This window comes from Electrona antarctica, assembly GCF_951216825.1.
Source record: "Electrona antarctica genome assembly, chromosome: 7".
In the NCBI taxonomy this organism is placed as follows: domain Eukaryota; kingdom Metazoa; phylum Chordata; class Actinopteri; order Myctophiformes; family Myctophidae; genus Electrona; species Electrona antarctica.
The window spans coordinates 31,422,446-31,436,515 of record NC_136812.1 but is presented as its reverse complement, the minus strand read 5'-3'; the positions used below and the strand labels follow the sequence as shown (position 1 = coordinate 31,436,515).

Below are 14,070 nucleotides of genomic sequence, written 5' to 3'. Positions count from 1 at the left end.
CCATTAGACACCGGGCCCAGGAAACAAAAGAGAAACACATGACAGGGACACCTTGAAATATAAATGTTAATTAGAAGAGCCTGGGGTTTTTCTTTTTTAAATGGAAACAGTAAAAACTCAAATAACAAAAAAATATCTAGTTTTAATGAATAGACCAAATACGTAAACCTAAATTCCAACGCTAAACCTAAACCTACCAGGAAGCCACGAGCTAGTCATAAAACCTGCCACTGGCTAATTGAGGAGCCATGGGGTGAATTAACCCTAAACAAAGCCCAATAAGGCTAAATAAACAAATCCTAAAACAATAGGGTAAACTTAAACTCAGGGATAAACTGGAGAAAATCTAAGAGTGATTAGATCAGGCTTCCTTCAAATACATGGCGAATGCACTCATTCCTTGCACTGTACATTGCACTGAAGTCCCCCAGTGCCCCCCCCAGTGTCCCCCCAGTGCCTCCCCGATTTGATTATTTGCATTGCAAAATGATACGATACATAATCAATGTTGCTGTTTTCATTTCGATATAGTTTCACGAAAAACCGACTTCATGGTTCAGCCAGAACTGCTTTTTTTGGCGGAAGGAGAAGAAAAAAACAGACAAAAACTAGAAAAAGTGCCCTTCTGGGCACAGGTCTCCACCAGGAGGATAGGACTGTGTGAGATGTTTGGCAAAATGTTTAGGAGTAATATAAACATGTTTGCCTTTGATGGCAATTGGATGATTTGAGGCATTTGGTTCCAAAAATGTGTTTTGCAAAAATCAACCTGTTGGTGGCGCTATAACAGGCCAATGTGAAAAGGGTGGGATATATTCCTCAGCCTAGTAAGAAAATGTGTGAAAGATTTCACGTAAATTGCATGCTGTGTTCCCTGATTTGATTATAGCCAATTAGGATGAAATATGAAATATCGGACAGATCCGACTTGAGCACATGACCATAGAGATACTGTGTAACGACAAAAAATGTGTTTTACAAAAGTCGGCCTCCTGGTGGCGCTATAAAAGGCAGATGCGGGAAAATGCAGGTCAAAGGTTTGTCCTTGGCCTCTAGGGAGTGTGCATGCAACGTTTCACGCAGATCGGTGCAGTTTTAGGTAAAAAATGTGAAAAGCTGCCTCATGGTGGCGCTATAACAGGCCGTTCTGGAAAATGCGGGGCAGAGGTTCATCAGCCAGAATACTCACGCCTGATAACAAGACACTGTATGCATTATAGCTGCTTAACCTTGACCATGCTGTAATTATACAGATGTGCTAGTTACAGTAGCCTATATTGTATAATAATATACTCTACCATACTGATAGATATTGGCCTATTGTATTAACACAGGCTGCCTACTCTAGACAGGCTGGTTAAAATTGTATTCATATGTTCAATAATGCCGCTTTAAACAGGGAAACTATAAGAGATGGCTTTTATAATCCTATATGCATGTGTTTATGAATAATTCTAGCATAAACTGACAACACTCGAGAGTGGAGACCAAACATCCTTTCAAATTAAACTGCCTCCATCATGCAGTCATATTCACTTGTGCAGTGGCTGCAGCCAGCCGGACACATGCATACAGTAATTTGACAAGTCACTAATTTCGGTGCAACTTTGAATGCAATTTGAAACTGGCCCCGTAAATAAAGTCTGAGTCCCCACCCCCACACCCCTTTTCCCCCATACTGTAGCCTAGGCCTACATGTTTTTTCAACTTTTTTTACTTTCTTTTTATGATGATTTCCTTTTCTTTTTTTTCATATAGGGCAGGCCTACAAGTATATAGGCCTATTTGTACATCTTTAAATGTTCTGATGAATTGAAAATGTGTGTGCTTTTCATGGTGTCGTCCACAATGTAATAGTTTTTGTATTGACTTGTGCTTTTGTTTGAAATGTAGGCTACCCATTCTACATATACTGTCTGTGAAATAAAAATTGCAATCAATCAATCAATCTCTGGACATTTGTCCACTGCAGTTTACTGGTTCTCAATGTACGGTTCTAAGGGGCCCCCACCCCCCAGGAGGTTCCAGGCCCCCAGGAGGTTCCGAGGTTACAAAATGGGCCCTCGGTTAAATAATTGATAGTTTGGAACCAAAATAGACCCTTGTCTGATCTGGTCCGCACTGTCACCGCAGCTAACAGGTCTGTAACTCAAGGTTTTACAGTAGTTGAGGTAAAGGATCAAATGGGGGTCCATGGCCAAGTGCATATCAAACTGGGAGTCCTTGAAATAAAAACAATCACACCGTGTGAAGTGAGGGGCGCTCGATCTTATCATCGATTCATACATCATCTCATTCTGGCCAATCACAATTTGCGTCCTCACTTTTGTCTTCAATGTTTGTGTTTACACACTTTTGTCTTCAATGTTTGTGTTTACACAAACACTCAAAGCTGGGCATAGGAAAAAGGTTAAGAATCACTCTTTAAAAGAGCCCAGTTGAGTTGAGTATTATCTTCTTGTGCTGTGTGCATGTACCACCACCTTGTGGTCAACATGGAGTAGTACAACAACACCAGAGTAATCTAGAGGTCGCCAGAATGCGTATATTCACTGTAAAAAAAAACACTGTACAGAGGAGAGTTTTGCTTCCGTAGCAGTTTCAGGACAGGACCCTAGTTTTACAGCGACAGCGCCACCTGCCGAGTTTGAGGATGAACAAGGACCGCATTTCTAGGACACAAGATGGACGACAACGAGAGTATCTCCGTAAAAGAAGAACAAGAAGAAGAAGAAATAGAACACAAACATAATGTTGTGACTGTGAGTAGCCCACTGAATATGAATAAAGTTAGATTTGTTAAAATTTCAGGTAGCTATAAGTTAACTACTATTGGGGTTGCCGTTATTTTCAAACCCCCAAACCGGGACCCAGTACTGCAGAGAGAACTGCACTTTGAGCCTCAAACGGACAGTAGCCTACAGTTTCTGGCTGGGCCGCTAGACGTTCATGCACGCGCAATCGCGCATTAGTATTGTGCACGTATGAAGTGGTTTCATGACAATTAAGACATGGACACACAGATAAGCGCAGTCAGAGGATTCAACATGTCATTTCGTGCAGTAGGCTACTAGGCCTACTAGACTTACTAGACTAGGGCTGGGCAAAAGTCCAATATCACCATGTCTTTTACCAAAAAATGCCTCTATAAATATACTGTAAATTACTGTAACAAAAAAATATATAGCCTAATGAAAATGTATATATCATCACAATACAATATTATTAATATGGTATTGTGATTAGCCTATATATTTTTTTCCTCCAAAATATATATGTTTTTATTTTTAAGTAGGCTGTAAAAGAAGGCTTGAAAAATATAACACGTAGCCTATGCCATATCAATGTAGGCTATTATGATATAAAAAGTCCCAGAAAATACGTCTCATGGATATAATTAAACATTGATATATTGCCTAGCCCTAGGCCTTTATATCTGTGTGAGTGACTGTGTCTGTGTGATATGATCTTAAAATGTTCAGTTTTTGATGAATTGAGTAGTGAGGACACCAATGGAAACAAGCCGAAAAACTTTTCTGGTTTGATCCTTTTAGCAGACCTTGTAGGCTATTGTACTTTACTTCCCTGCGCCTGAACGTCCTTGCTAACTGTTAAGAAATAAAGTATTAAATCAATAAATTGATCAATCAATCAATCAGTTTGACCAATTCGCCTCTCTCTTGTTCCAGATGCATATAACAATCCAAAAAGGGGGATCGTTGCCTGAATTGAAGAGATGCACCACATGCTGCAAGGACTATCACTGCCCATTCTGTAGCTCTGTACTGTTCCACCCAACAAAGTTGGGCAAGGTCAGAAGGCATTTAGAGACCCATTTCAACCGTGCAGTTGTCGATGAAGGTAAACTTTGCAAAAACAATGCAAATGGTCATGTATGTGCATTAAAAGCATAAGTTTTAAACTTTGTTGTAATGTTGTGAACTTGATTGTTGTGGTAATTATTCAATTTATTTTATATCACTCTGTGGGGTTTGAAAGTTACCTGCCCTGTTAACATCAGTCACGTGACGTGACGACTATTATATAAGGGAGGTAATCATATACTGATTACTATCACCTGATGAAGCCCCCCCCCCCATTTCTCAGCTTAACCACCTGTGCAGCCATCTGCTGGGTGAGACATAGTAAAAGTAATCTCCTCTTCCCCAGGGACGAGAAAATGCTTCCCTTTCCACTGATTTGTTTGAGGTGTCCAGGTACTTCATTCAGATTTAGGGTATTCATAATTTACACTTTAAAATTGTAATATGATCATAAATTAGTAATACAATTGTTTTTCCTTATGTTTTAGGTTATACCATGCACAGATGCGGTTTAGGCTGCCGACTACAATGGCATCACCACTGCGTCCACTGCCAGTCAATGGTGTTACGTAGACTGGACTTCATTAAACACCTGTCTGTGTGCAAGAGAAAGAAGAACAAGGTTCCTGCCATAACCACCCTGGCAGCAACAACACCCACCCTCCTAACTCCCAATACTATCCCAGAACCAACATCCACCATCTCAGCACCAACTCCTACCATCCCAACTTCAACAACGACCACCACCACCATTACAGCTCCAGAATCTCTGAATATTCCAGCTCCACCAACTCCACCGACTCCAGGACCAACCACTCCGACCATCCCATCTCCAACAACTCTCACTAAGCCAACCACCTCAACTGGACATATGCAATGGGTCTGTGTGAAGTTGTTGTTTGAAATGTTTGATCTTTTTTAAACAATATTTTATTGATCAATATAAAAGACAGTTTGCTCTGCAGAGCAGTTTTCTTCACAAAGAATCCACACATAACTATTTTTAATGCACATAGAAAGGACACATTTGGATTATTGATTATTGATATTCTATCATGTACTGTATAGTATATATGAAGAAATGTTATGGACACAGATGGATCTCAAACTAGGACAGAAGATGTATTTTGGTGCCGTCTTTGATAATATTATGATCATTTCACCAATTAGCCTCTCTCTTGTTCCAGATGCATATAACAATCCAAAAAGGGAGTTCGTTACCTGAATTGAAGAGATGCACGACATGCTGCAAGGACTACCACTGCCCATTCTGTAGCACAACACTGTTCCACCCAACAAAGTTGGCCAGAGTCAGAATCCATTTACAGACCCATTTCAACCGTGCCGTTTTCCACGAAGGTGCATTTAGCAAACATTGCACTTTGGAAGTGCAAATGGGGTTACAATGACGTGATTACTAACATATTCTGATTCATCATTCTTAGCTGAATTTGCTCGTTGGTACACACAAAACTCATGCCTGCACTGAGACATGAGCCTATGCGTCTCTGGAAACCAGCATAACGTCACTAGTCAAAATGCATTATTCTTTATGCTAAATAATTTACAAAGGAAAAAAATAAGCATATTCAACCATCTGTTGATCGTCTTTTAACTAAGGATGCTTAACTGGGCTTGAGGCATATCCAAAGTGATTTCCAGCCATTTTTAAGTTAAAGCATTCAAAGCTAAACATAATCATGACAGCGTGTTTGCCGCTTCTGTCAGTGTTTTTACAAGTGGTGAATGCCACAAAAATAGCCTAAAGCCCTAATCTGAAGAAGATGAAATCTGTTTAAATCTGTGCCCATTCCCGATGCAGGACAGTGGATAGGATATGCCAATACGAAGAACGCATTTATCCCTCAGTGATCAATAAAGATCTCATCCATAATCCATATCAGATAGCACTGTTCCACTGTCCTGCATTCCAGCATCATGTTTGTTCTATAGAACAATATAGGCTTGCACACCTTTCTTATTTTTTTCTGACTTGATACAGATTTAGGTTGTTCATAGTTTACACTTTCAAATAATATGATATGATAGAATGATATAATATATATTAAATATGTCTTATGTTCTTGTGTTCTAGGTTACACCATTCACAGATGTGGTTTAGGTTGCCGAGCACAGTGGCATCACCACTGCGTCTACTGCTTGTCAACACTGTCACGTAGACTGGACTTTGTGAAGCACCTGTCTTTGTGCAAGAAGAAGCATCCTGCCATTATCCCCACCATCCCAGCTCCAGCATCTCCCATTACTGCAGCTACAACAGGCCTCACTAGTGGACACATGCAGAGACTCTGTGTGAAGCCGGCACTACATAAAAAATGTCCCTTATGCCATGGACCCAAGAACAAGAAAACCTTTAAAAGGCACATCAACAGGAAGCACACGGGCAAACAGAAGGAGATAACCGCAAGTTCCAGCCTGCAGAGTGAAACTATAAGTAAGGCATGGCAATTGTATCACAATTGGCAATTGAAAGTGGTTTACATTACATTAAACATAAGAATTACAAAATTACCAAATTACAACAACAATAAAAAAAGAAGTACTGTGATGTCCAAGTACTTAGACAGAAAGTAGTATTATGGGTGCAATAAACCTTCAACTATTATAGTACTATACTCCCTTGCTTGGTTGCACGTTTGCAGTCATCCACGTCGGTAGGTGGCGCTGACGCCAGAAACTAAATGCGGTCCTGCCGTCCTGAGAGTGCAGCCTCCTCTACTGCATAATAAACATGTCGGTGTTTGGAGTTTGTACTTGACCAAAGATTACATGTAACAAACAGAACGCAAGAGAACACAACATCCAAACCTCACTATTTCCATTGATTACAGTAAGTGCACACTTTATTTATGCATGCTCTGGCTTGGTATCATTGGTGGCAAGCTGTTGCTTGGCGAAAAATACACGATCTACAAGCTCAGAAGGCGTTGAGATGCGACGCGCTGTGAGCTGGTAGATCGGGTAATTTAGGCATGCGACACTGTCGAACTAGGTGCTGCCAGACGGTCAAAAGAGCTGCGCACGTTCTCGGCTGCGCGTAGCTTAAAGCTTGAGTTTTTAGACAGCTGGTGGATGGAAATTAAGCTCCACCTCCGCCGAAGACTTGCGCGACGGCCAGATTCCCGGAAACGCTCTCCTCCGCTCAAGTCTTCGGCGGAGGTGGAGCTTCTTTTCCATCCACCAGCTGTCTAAAAACTCAAGCTTTAAGCTGCGCGCAGCTTAAGAAGTGCGCAGCTTAAGAAAGTTTTGCGCTCAGGTGTGGAGACGGTGACAACGAGGTATGAATGCTGCAGATTAAATTTGACCCTTGGCATTGAATGTGCTCGTATTCCTATCACTGGGGCAACAGTGGAGTATTTGTTCCGTGGTTCCTGTGGTAGGAAAGCTACTTTTGTGGTTTTCAATCAGTCTCCATTTATAATATAATATACATAATATAAACTTGAATCTAGCGGCAGTTCACTCTATTTTCACTGTGCAGAAAATACTGGTTGAGGAATGAGCGGTAGGAATATGGTCTATCATTCAAATCCTGGGTAGGCTAGGATTTAAACGTTACAGATTATAGTTTAAAGTTTACATGAAAACTGGTCATTACAATACAGCAGGATATGCACCTGCATTTTCACCCATTAAAACCGGCAAAGCATGCGTGTCATTAGGTTTTGAACTTTTTGCATTGGATATTCGGACATAGCAGATCTCCAAGCTCACAGCGTGCCACTTTGTGCCGTGAAGCAAGCTTCTACATGTGCTATTTTTTAACTTTTTTTTGTTTGTTTGTTTTTTCTTTTTTTATCTTGAAAGTGTGAGAACTACTGATTTAGAATGGATTTTGTAGAATCTGGCTCAGGTCTTAAATCTTATGACCCTGCATACAAGTCTGGTCATGTGTGTGTGTGTGTCATGTTCCATGGTGTTTTGTGCGTGTGTGTGTTGCAGCGGACATGTCCAGATTGGCGGTGGTGTGTGGAGGTTCCAGGGGCATTGGTAAAGCCATCTCAGTCTTACTGGCACAGAAGGGCTGTCGGGTGGCTGTGGTGTCCAGGAACCAGGACACTGCCCTGGACACTGTAGCGTCTCTGCGTGGAGGTACAGTTGGGCGGTGGTGAGAGTGGCTGGATGGTGACCGCAAGGTTGCCAGTTCAAACCCGGGCTCCCCCAGTGTTAGTGTCGAAGTGTCCTTGAGCAAGACTCTGAACCCCTAATTGCTCCTGATGTGCTGGTTGGTGCCTTGCATGGTTTCTGCCGCCATCGGTGTATGAATGTGCGTGTGAATGTAATTCACAATCTAAGTGCCTTGGATAAAGGTACTTAGATTGCACCATTTACCATTTACAGTTACAGTACAACATGCTGTAGCGTCTCTACATGGAGGTACAGTTACAGTACAACTCCATGCTGTGGCATTGAACACCTTGATAGTAGAATCCTCTGCCCCCCCCCCACCCACACCCCTACTTTCCCCTGTAAATATGCCTTATGATTCTACTGAGCTTTATTCCAATATGTTTTGTAATGTATTTGTATTGAAGCATATGTATATTATATGTATTACTGATGAATCGACTACAATTTTTTGGTTAACACAAAAAAGGGGGGCTTCCCTTTTTTGTGCTAACCTTTTAGCATAACCTTTGATACTGCCTGTAGTGTTAACAATCGTGTTAAAGTAGTCAATCAAAAGAAGGGCTGTGTACTGAGCGAAGATATTTCAATTGAACTTCAGTTTAAAAAAAATGAAGTCAGATTTACGACCTTCAATATTATTATGATTATAAATATATTTTAGTTTAGTTTGAGAACAGAACCACTGTACTAATGGACTGCTCTACTCCGTAGCCAACCATATGTCGTTCACCTGCGATGTCTCCAAGGAGCAGGAGGTGCAGAAGACGTTTGAGTCCATAAACAAGACATGTGGGAACATCACGTACCTCGTCAACGCAGCTGGCATCAACAGGTGTGTGTTGGCGACAGATGCACTGGGTGTAGATGTGTGCTGATGTGACGTGGAAAGACTACAGAGGGGGAAATCAATTACATTTATTAAATTCTCATCTAGAGCGATTTACTGAGTGCAAGATCAGAGTAAATGGCATGAACCCTAGTCAACAAACGAATGACGAATAATTAAGCAATATTACACAAGAGGGTGTGCGTTACCACCACCGCCGATAGGCGAATTCCGTAGGCAGCGCAGAAGATGTCCCGTGTACAGGGCTGGACTGGGACAAAAATTCGGCCTGGTCATTTTCGCGCTAATTTGGTCCAGACCGGCCCACCACAACCAGCGTGCAGATACAGTAGCAGAACCTCTACCGCCCGCTCCGTCAAGGCACACACAAACAAACAAGCCCTAATACCACCACTTTTACAGAACAACATAAATGATACAAACCAACAGACAACTACACAACCCGTTGTTGCTCTCACAAGAATGAGGCTGGCAAAAGGATTCAAGATAGAAGAGGGTTTATTTGTCACTCACTGATACAGGTACAGTGACATTATCATGATGGCACCGGCAGAATGGCAGCAAGCCCGAACTGGTCCGCGGGACCACCGGGACCTTTCCCGGTGGCATGCTGCTTATTGGCCTGCCTGCCTGTCAAAAAATAAATAAAAACATATCATAACTACGGTTGTGGCCCACTGGGAATATGCCCTGTACGTCCTGTGGCCAGTCCACCCCTGCCCGTGTAAACACATAACTTAGCTAGTAGCTACTGTCTGCGGGGACTGCACAGTTGCACAGCTGTTTTTTATGTTTTGATTAGGTGTGCTCGTTGCACAGGAATATCTGTGAATCTTGGTTGTGACGTGTGTGTGTGTATCTGTGTGTTCAGAGATGGTCTTCTACTGAGGACCTCACCAGAGGACATGGTGTCTGTGCTTCACACCAACCTGCTGGGGACCATGTTGACGTGCAAGGCAGCGCTGCGTTCCATGCTGCACAGCCAGCACCCTGCCATCGTCAATATAGGTGACAACACCGTCCTCATCACAATGTACTGCAGTAGAAACAGCAAGTTCCCAAATACAGTCACTAGAGGGCAGTGTGTGTCAACATTTCTGTCTCTATTAATGACTTGTCACTGTTGGTAGAAACCTTGTTTGTCCAAAACTGTTACTTTTAAGGACAATTTAAAGAACCTGTGTTCCAATGGATCTAATGTTAGATCCATTCATCTTGAGACAGTGAAGTGACAATTTAAGGACTTTTAAGACCTTTTTAATAACTAAACAAGGAATGATTATGTAGTAATAATGAAACAGGTTGCACCGTTGCGGTGCAGCCTGCAGGCGACGTTGGCAGAGTTCTGTCTCCGTTGTCCCCATTTTTGTCTTTGTTTTCATATAGTATTATTATGATTTTAGTAACTTGTATGTTTCTCTGGCGCAACTTTGTGGCCGTTGTTTGCGTTCGTTTCCAACGTTTTGGGCGTGGTTCATTGACTGTGTTTTGTTGTGGCTTTCTTGCTGTCCAGCTCATAACATTAGCAGCTTCAAGGCTGCAGTCATACAGCTTGCTTGCTGCGTTACGGAAATCAGCCCTTTCGCAGTGCGTGTGGCATAGCTTAGGAGGCAGGTAATCATACTACACTCCCATTGGCTTAGGCAGCGTGTATGGCAGCCTAGGCTAGGCCGTCAGTATGACTAGGTGGCGTTCTTGTCGTCTACATTTCATGAGCTTTCATTAGTCAGGTTTCACCTAACAAAAATGACTGCATCAAAAGTAATCAACAAACTAATTAGTTAAATTGGGTCATGGTGTGTGTGTGCTGCAGGTTCAGTGGTGGGGATGAAGGGCAGTGCAGGCCAATGTGTGTACAGTGCCAGTAAAGCAGGTCTGGAGGGCTTCACTCGCTCCCTGGCTAAAGAGGTGGCCTCACGCAACATCCGGGTCAACCTGCTGGCGCCAGGTAGGACTTCCTACCTTCCTGGAATCTCCTTTTCTCTCCATTTCACACACATCTTCTTTGCTTTTTTTTTGCTATGTCCCTTCTAACCCAGTCAGCTACGGCTGCCCACAAATGTATCATTGTGGTGCTGGGCAGAATCTCAGCCCTACAAGTGAGCAGTTCGCCCGTCGGGGTGAAATCTTTCATTTTATTTAAACAAATAAAAAGAAAATTCTAACCATCAGTATTTGTTCATTTGAGCCCAGGAGATAAAAAAAGAAGCTGTGTAGTGTGTTAAAATCTGAATATCTAGTGCCAATTTTACAATATTTGCAGCTCTATGACATTTCCTGCAGTCTTGACTGTACAGTTATTTTTATTTATTTTATTTATTTTGCACAAATTGCAACAAAGCAACAGTCAGCAACAAGGACCCCCTCGAAAACGAGATGTTACCTCTCAAGGGTAAACGCGCGCACGCATGCGTGCGTGCGTTTACCATATTTAACAAGTTAATATGGTAAATGATTGTCCACTGTCTCCAAACTGCAGGGTACATCCACACAGACATGACAGCGGATGTAGACGAGGAGCAGAGGGCGCGTGCGATCCCCCTGGGGAGGTTCGGCGAGCCGGAGGAGGTGGCCCAGGCCGCCGTCTTCCTCCTGGAGTCTCCCTACATCACAGGACAGGTGTTGGTGGTGGATGGAGGTCTGCATCTGGCCATGTAGACGTCCAGGGCCCTGCTGGCCAGCTGAATGCTTCCTCCATTATGGAAACAGAAGGTCGTTGTGGTTCTCTGTGTGTCTGTGTAGTCAGTGGAAGACAGTCGCTCAAGGCCAGAAGACAACAACACAGCGGGTGTCCAGATCGACGTTGGGTCCTCCCAGTTGCTCGTGGATCATTGTGGCGCTGCTGCGGCACGAGGAGGCGTCTGAATGTGTTTGGCCTCTGGGACACGAGTAGATTCAAGTACAGTTCAAGTGCTTTATTTCTTCCTGCTGTAAATAAGCTCTAGTCTCTCACAACTAAGTGGTACCACACTGTATGTCTTTGTGTTCCGAGCACACGACTGTCTGTTGCTAGGCCACCCTGTATTGTCCTACTTCAAATTCTCTCACGTCGCGACTCCCAACGTGATCAGTGCTGGTGGAAATCAATCAAATTCGGTAGATTTGTTTTCCCGGTTCAGCCAGATTTTTCTTTTTTTAAATGAGCTTCGGGGTTGAGCGAGGCGCCCACGTTTTCCCAGAGTGCTGCCGAGTCACTGTGGCCAAACGACACTGCATGACAACATGGCGTGGAAATGGAAGGAGAGATTGTTTTCCAACAAGGAACAAAGGAAATAACAAATATCTTTGTGTTGTTGTCATAAATTAACACCCTACTTGATCATACTACAGCATCACACAAAAACATCAAAGGTGGCAGATGTACAATTCGAAAGTCGAAACATGGCGCAAAGCGACACGTTCTGATCTTGTAGACATCCTTCCAACCTAACACCAGAGTGACCCCAGCACAGTATGGCCCAAGCCACCTCTCTGCGCCAGGCCCCTCTGAGCCCACCTCTGGAGGGGCCCGGAGAGAGGGAGACTTTAGACTGCAGCTGGAGGGAATTAAAGGTGGGTGGAGGGGGGGTATTTTTAGCTCTGAGAATGTTAGGAGTGTCTGCTTTCGGTCCCGTGGTGGGTTGGAGGCGACCGTCCTATAAAGGTGTTTGCACACTGGGGCGTTTTTTCGGCTGAATATCGGTGCAAAAGAAAATCGACCTCACTTTATGTCAATCACGTTTGCACACTGCTGCCAAAACCTTTGCCGTATAACGTTTTTTCGGACCGGGGTCGATTTAATCTGTTTTCAGCAGCTGTCTAGTCGGGTGTTGGTGACACGCTGACAGCTAGTGATAGCCTACTACTTTTGGATCCGCAAAACGCAGCGAAAACGTACCAGTGTGCAGCCACCTTAAAGGTGTAGTGAAATAAAAAATACGTTTTTCACACTTTTAGACCATATCCGTGGTCATCATATGGGCATACCTAACAATTGATGCCAAAAAAATGGGCAAATTCTCATTTCTATGTGTTTTATATCAAAAGTCCATAAAAATATATTTTGTATTACTTCCTGAAAACGAAAATGTGTTGCGTGATGACGTGTCGAGGCCCACATCGATAAAAGCCAATAAAAATGAAGCTCCAGCACAGCTGCTATTGATTACAGAAATCCTCCGTTTTTATTCCCATTCAAGATAACATCCAGACAGTGTATTACTCGGTTTCAACTTAATCATCACGCTAAAATATGTATCTGAAAACATTATAGGGTAGAAATAAGCCACATAACAGTAAACTGGTACAGCTGGCCGTCTATCTGATTTGTAAACAAACACACAGCATGCGCTGCTGCGTATAGCATAGCTACCGTCCCATCGCCTGAAGGGATGCGACGCTCTGATTGGTTCAGAAACTTCAGACCGGTGTTTCAACTTGAAACCGTTTGAAACTTCAAAATAAAAGTCCACCATTTCCGTTGCACTGCACCTTTAAGATTTAATCACGTTCCTTATTCTGGGCATGTCATTTATGGGGGCAAAAATTTTACATTTGCCTATCCTAACATGTTAAACATTGCAAAAGGCCTTCTGAATATCCCTCAGCTAAAATTCACAAACCAACCAGAGAAATCAGGGTTGGGGGACTGAAAGAGTCAAATGTCCTTCATTTGAATCTGATTTAAGTGTTCCCAATAAAGAACGATCAATGTTCTCTCTGCTGTGTGATGACACGTTGCAACAAAAAAATATCTTGTCTCCAGAAAGTTCGATTTTTGTTTTATTGTCTTTCATAAACAAATAACATCAGGAGAACAATCCATATACAGGCACAGATCGGCATAGAAATCAATACATTGTCACATGTTGTGTTATGTTGACGTGACCAACAGTTAGCTGTCTCATTGAAGCATGCTCTTCAGACATGGATGAAAGATGTCCATTTGGTTACACACAGAGTCAAATCCTCAGTATCCATTTAACTCAAGAGTTACATCAACACTCCGGGTCTGACAGTGGAGGAGGAATAGTGGTGACACAGATAGTATAGCAGTACAGAAGTATTTATTTTGTACTTCTAACCATGTCAGGGTGTTTGCTAGCCCATAAGACTACAAAAGTATATTCCTTTTGTATAGATTCATTTGGCATCCGTACACGTGCCCAAAAGATTAACATGCACAGAAATTGTTTGCATTTCTTTCTTTTTTTTGCCTAAAAGGTGATTTAAGGCAGTATATGTATAAATATATCTTAAACATTTCAT

The 14,070-nt window shown here is 42.6% G+C and overlaps 1 protein-coding gene across 3 annotated transcripts; it reads left to right on the top strand.

The window, feature by feature from the left end:
• Window positions 1-2,641: 2,641 nt before the first annotated feature.
• On the top strand, window positions 2,642-13,491 carry cbr4 (carbonyl reductase 4). 3 transcript variants are annotated; one of them, XM_079505249.1, is made up of 10 exons: window positions 2,642-2,762; window positions 3,690-3,861; window positions 4,313-4,704; window positions 5,012-5,183; window positions 5,920-6,279; window positions 7,788-7,937; window positions 8,688-8,808; window positions 9,695-9,831; window positions 10,637-10,771; window positions 11,303-13,491. In XM_079505249.1, the coding sequence occupies exons 1-10, from the start codon at window positions 2,685-2,687 to the stop codon at window positions 11,479-11,481; spliced, it is 1,896 nt and encodes a 631-aa protein (XP_079361375.1). In that variant the 5' UTR covers window positions 2,642-2,684; the 3' UTR covers window positions 11,482-13,491. The 3 variants fall into 3 exon arrangements, with proteins under 3 accessions (XP_079361375.1, XP_079361376.1, XP_079361377.1); XM_079505250.1 differs by lacking the exons at window positions 2,642-2,762; window positions 3,690-3,861; window positions 4,313-4,704; window positions 5,012-5,183; window positions 5,920-6,279 and adding an exon at window positions 6,513-6,675; XM_079505251.1 differs by lacking the exons at window positions 2,642-2,762; window positions 3,690-3,861; window positions 4,313-4,704; window positions 5,012-5,183; window positions 5,920-6,279 and adding an exon at window positions 6,973-7,123.
• Window positions 13,492-14,070: the final 579 nt, after the last annotated feature.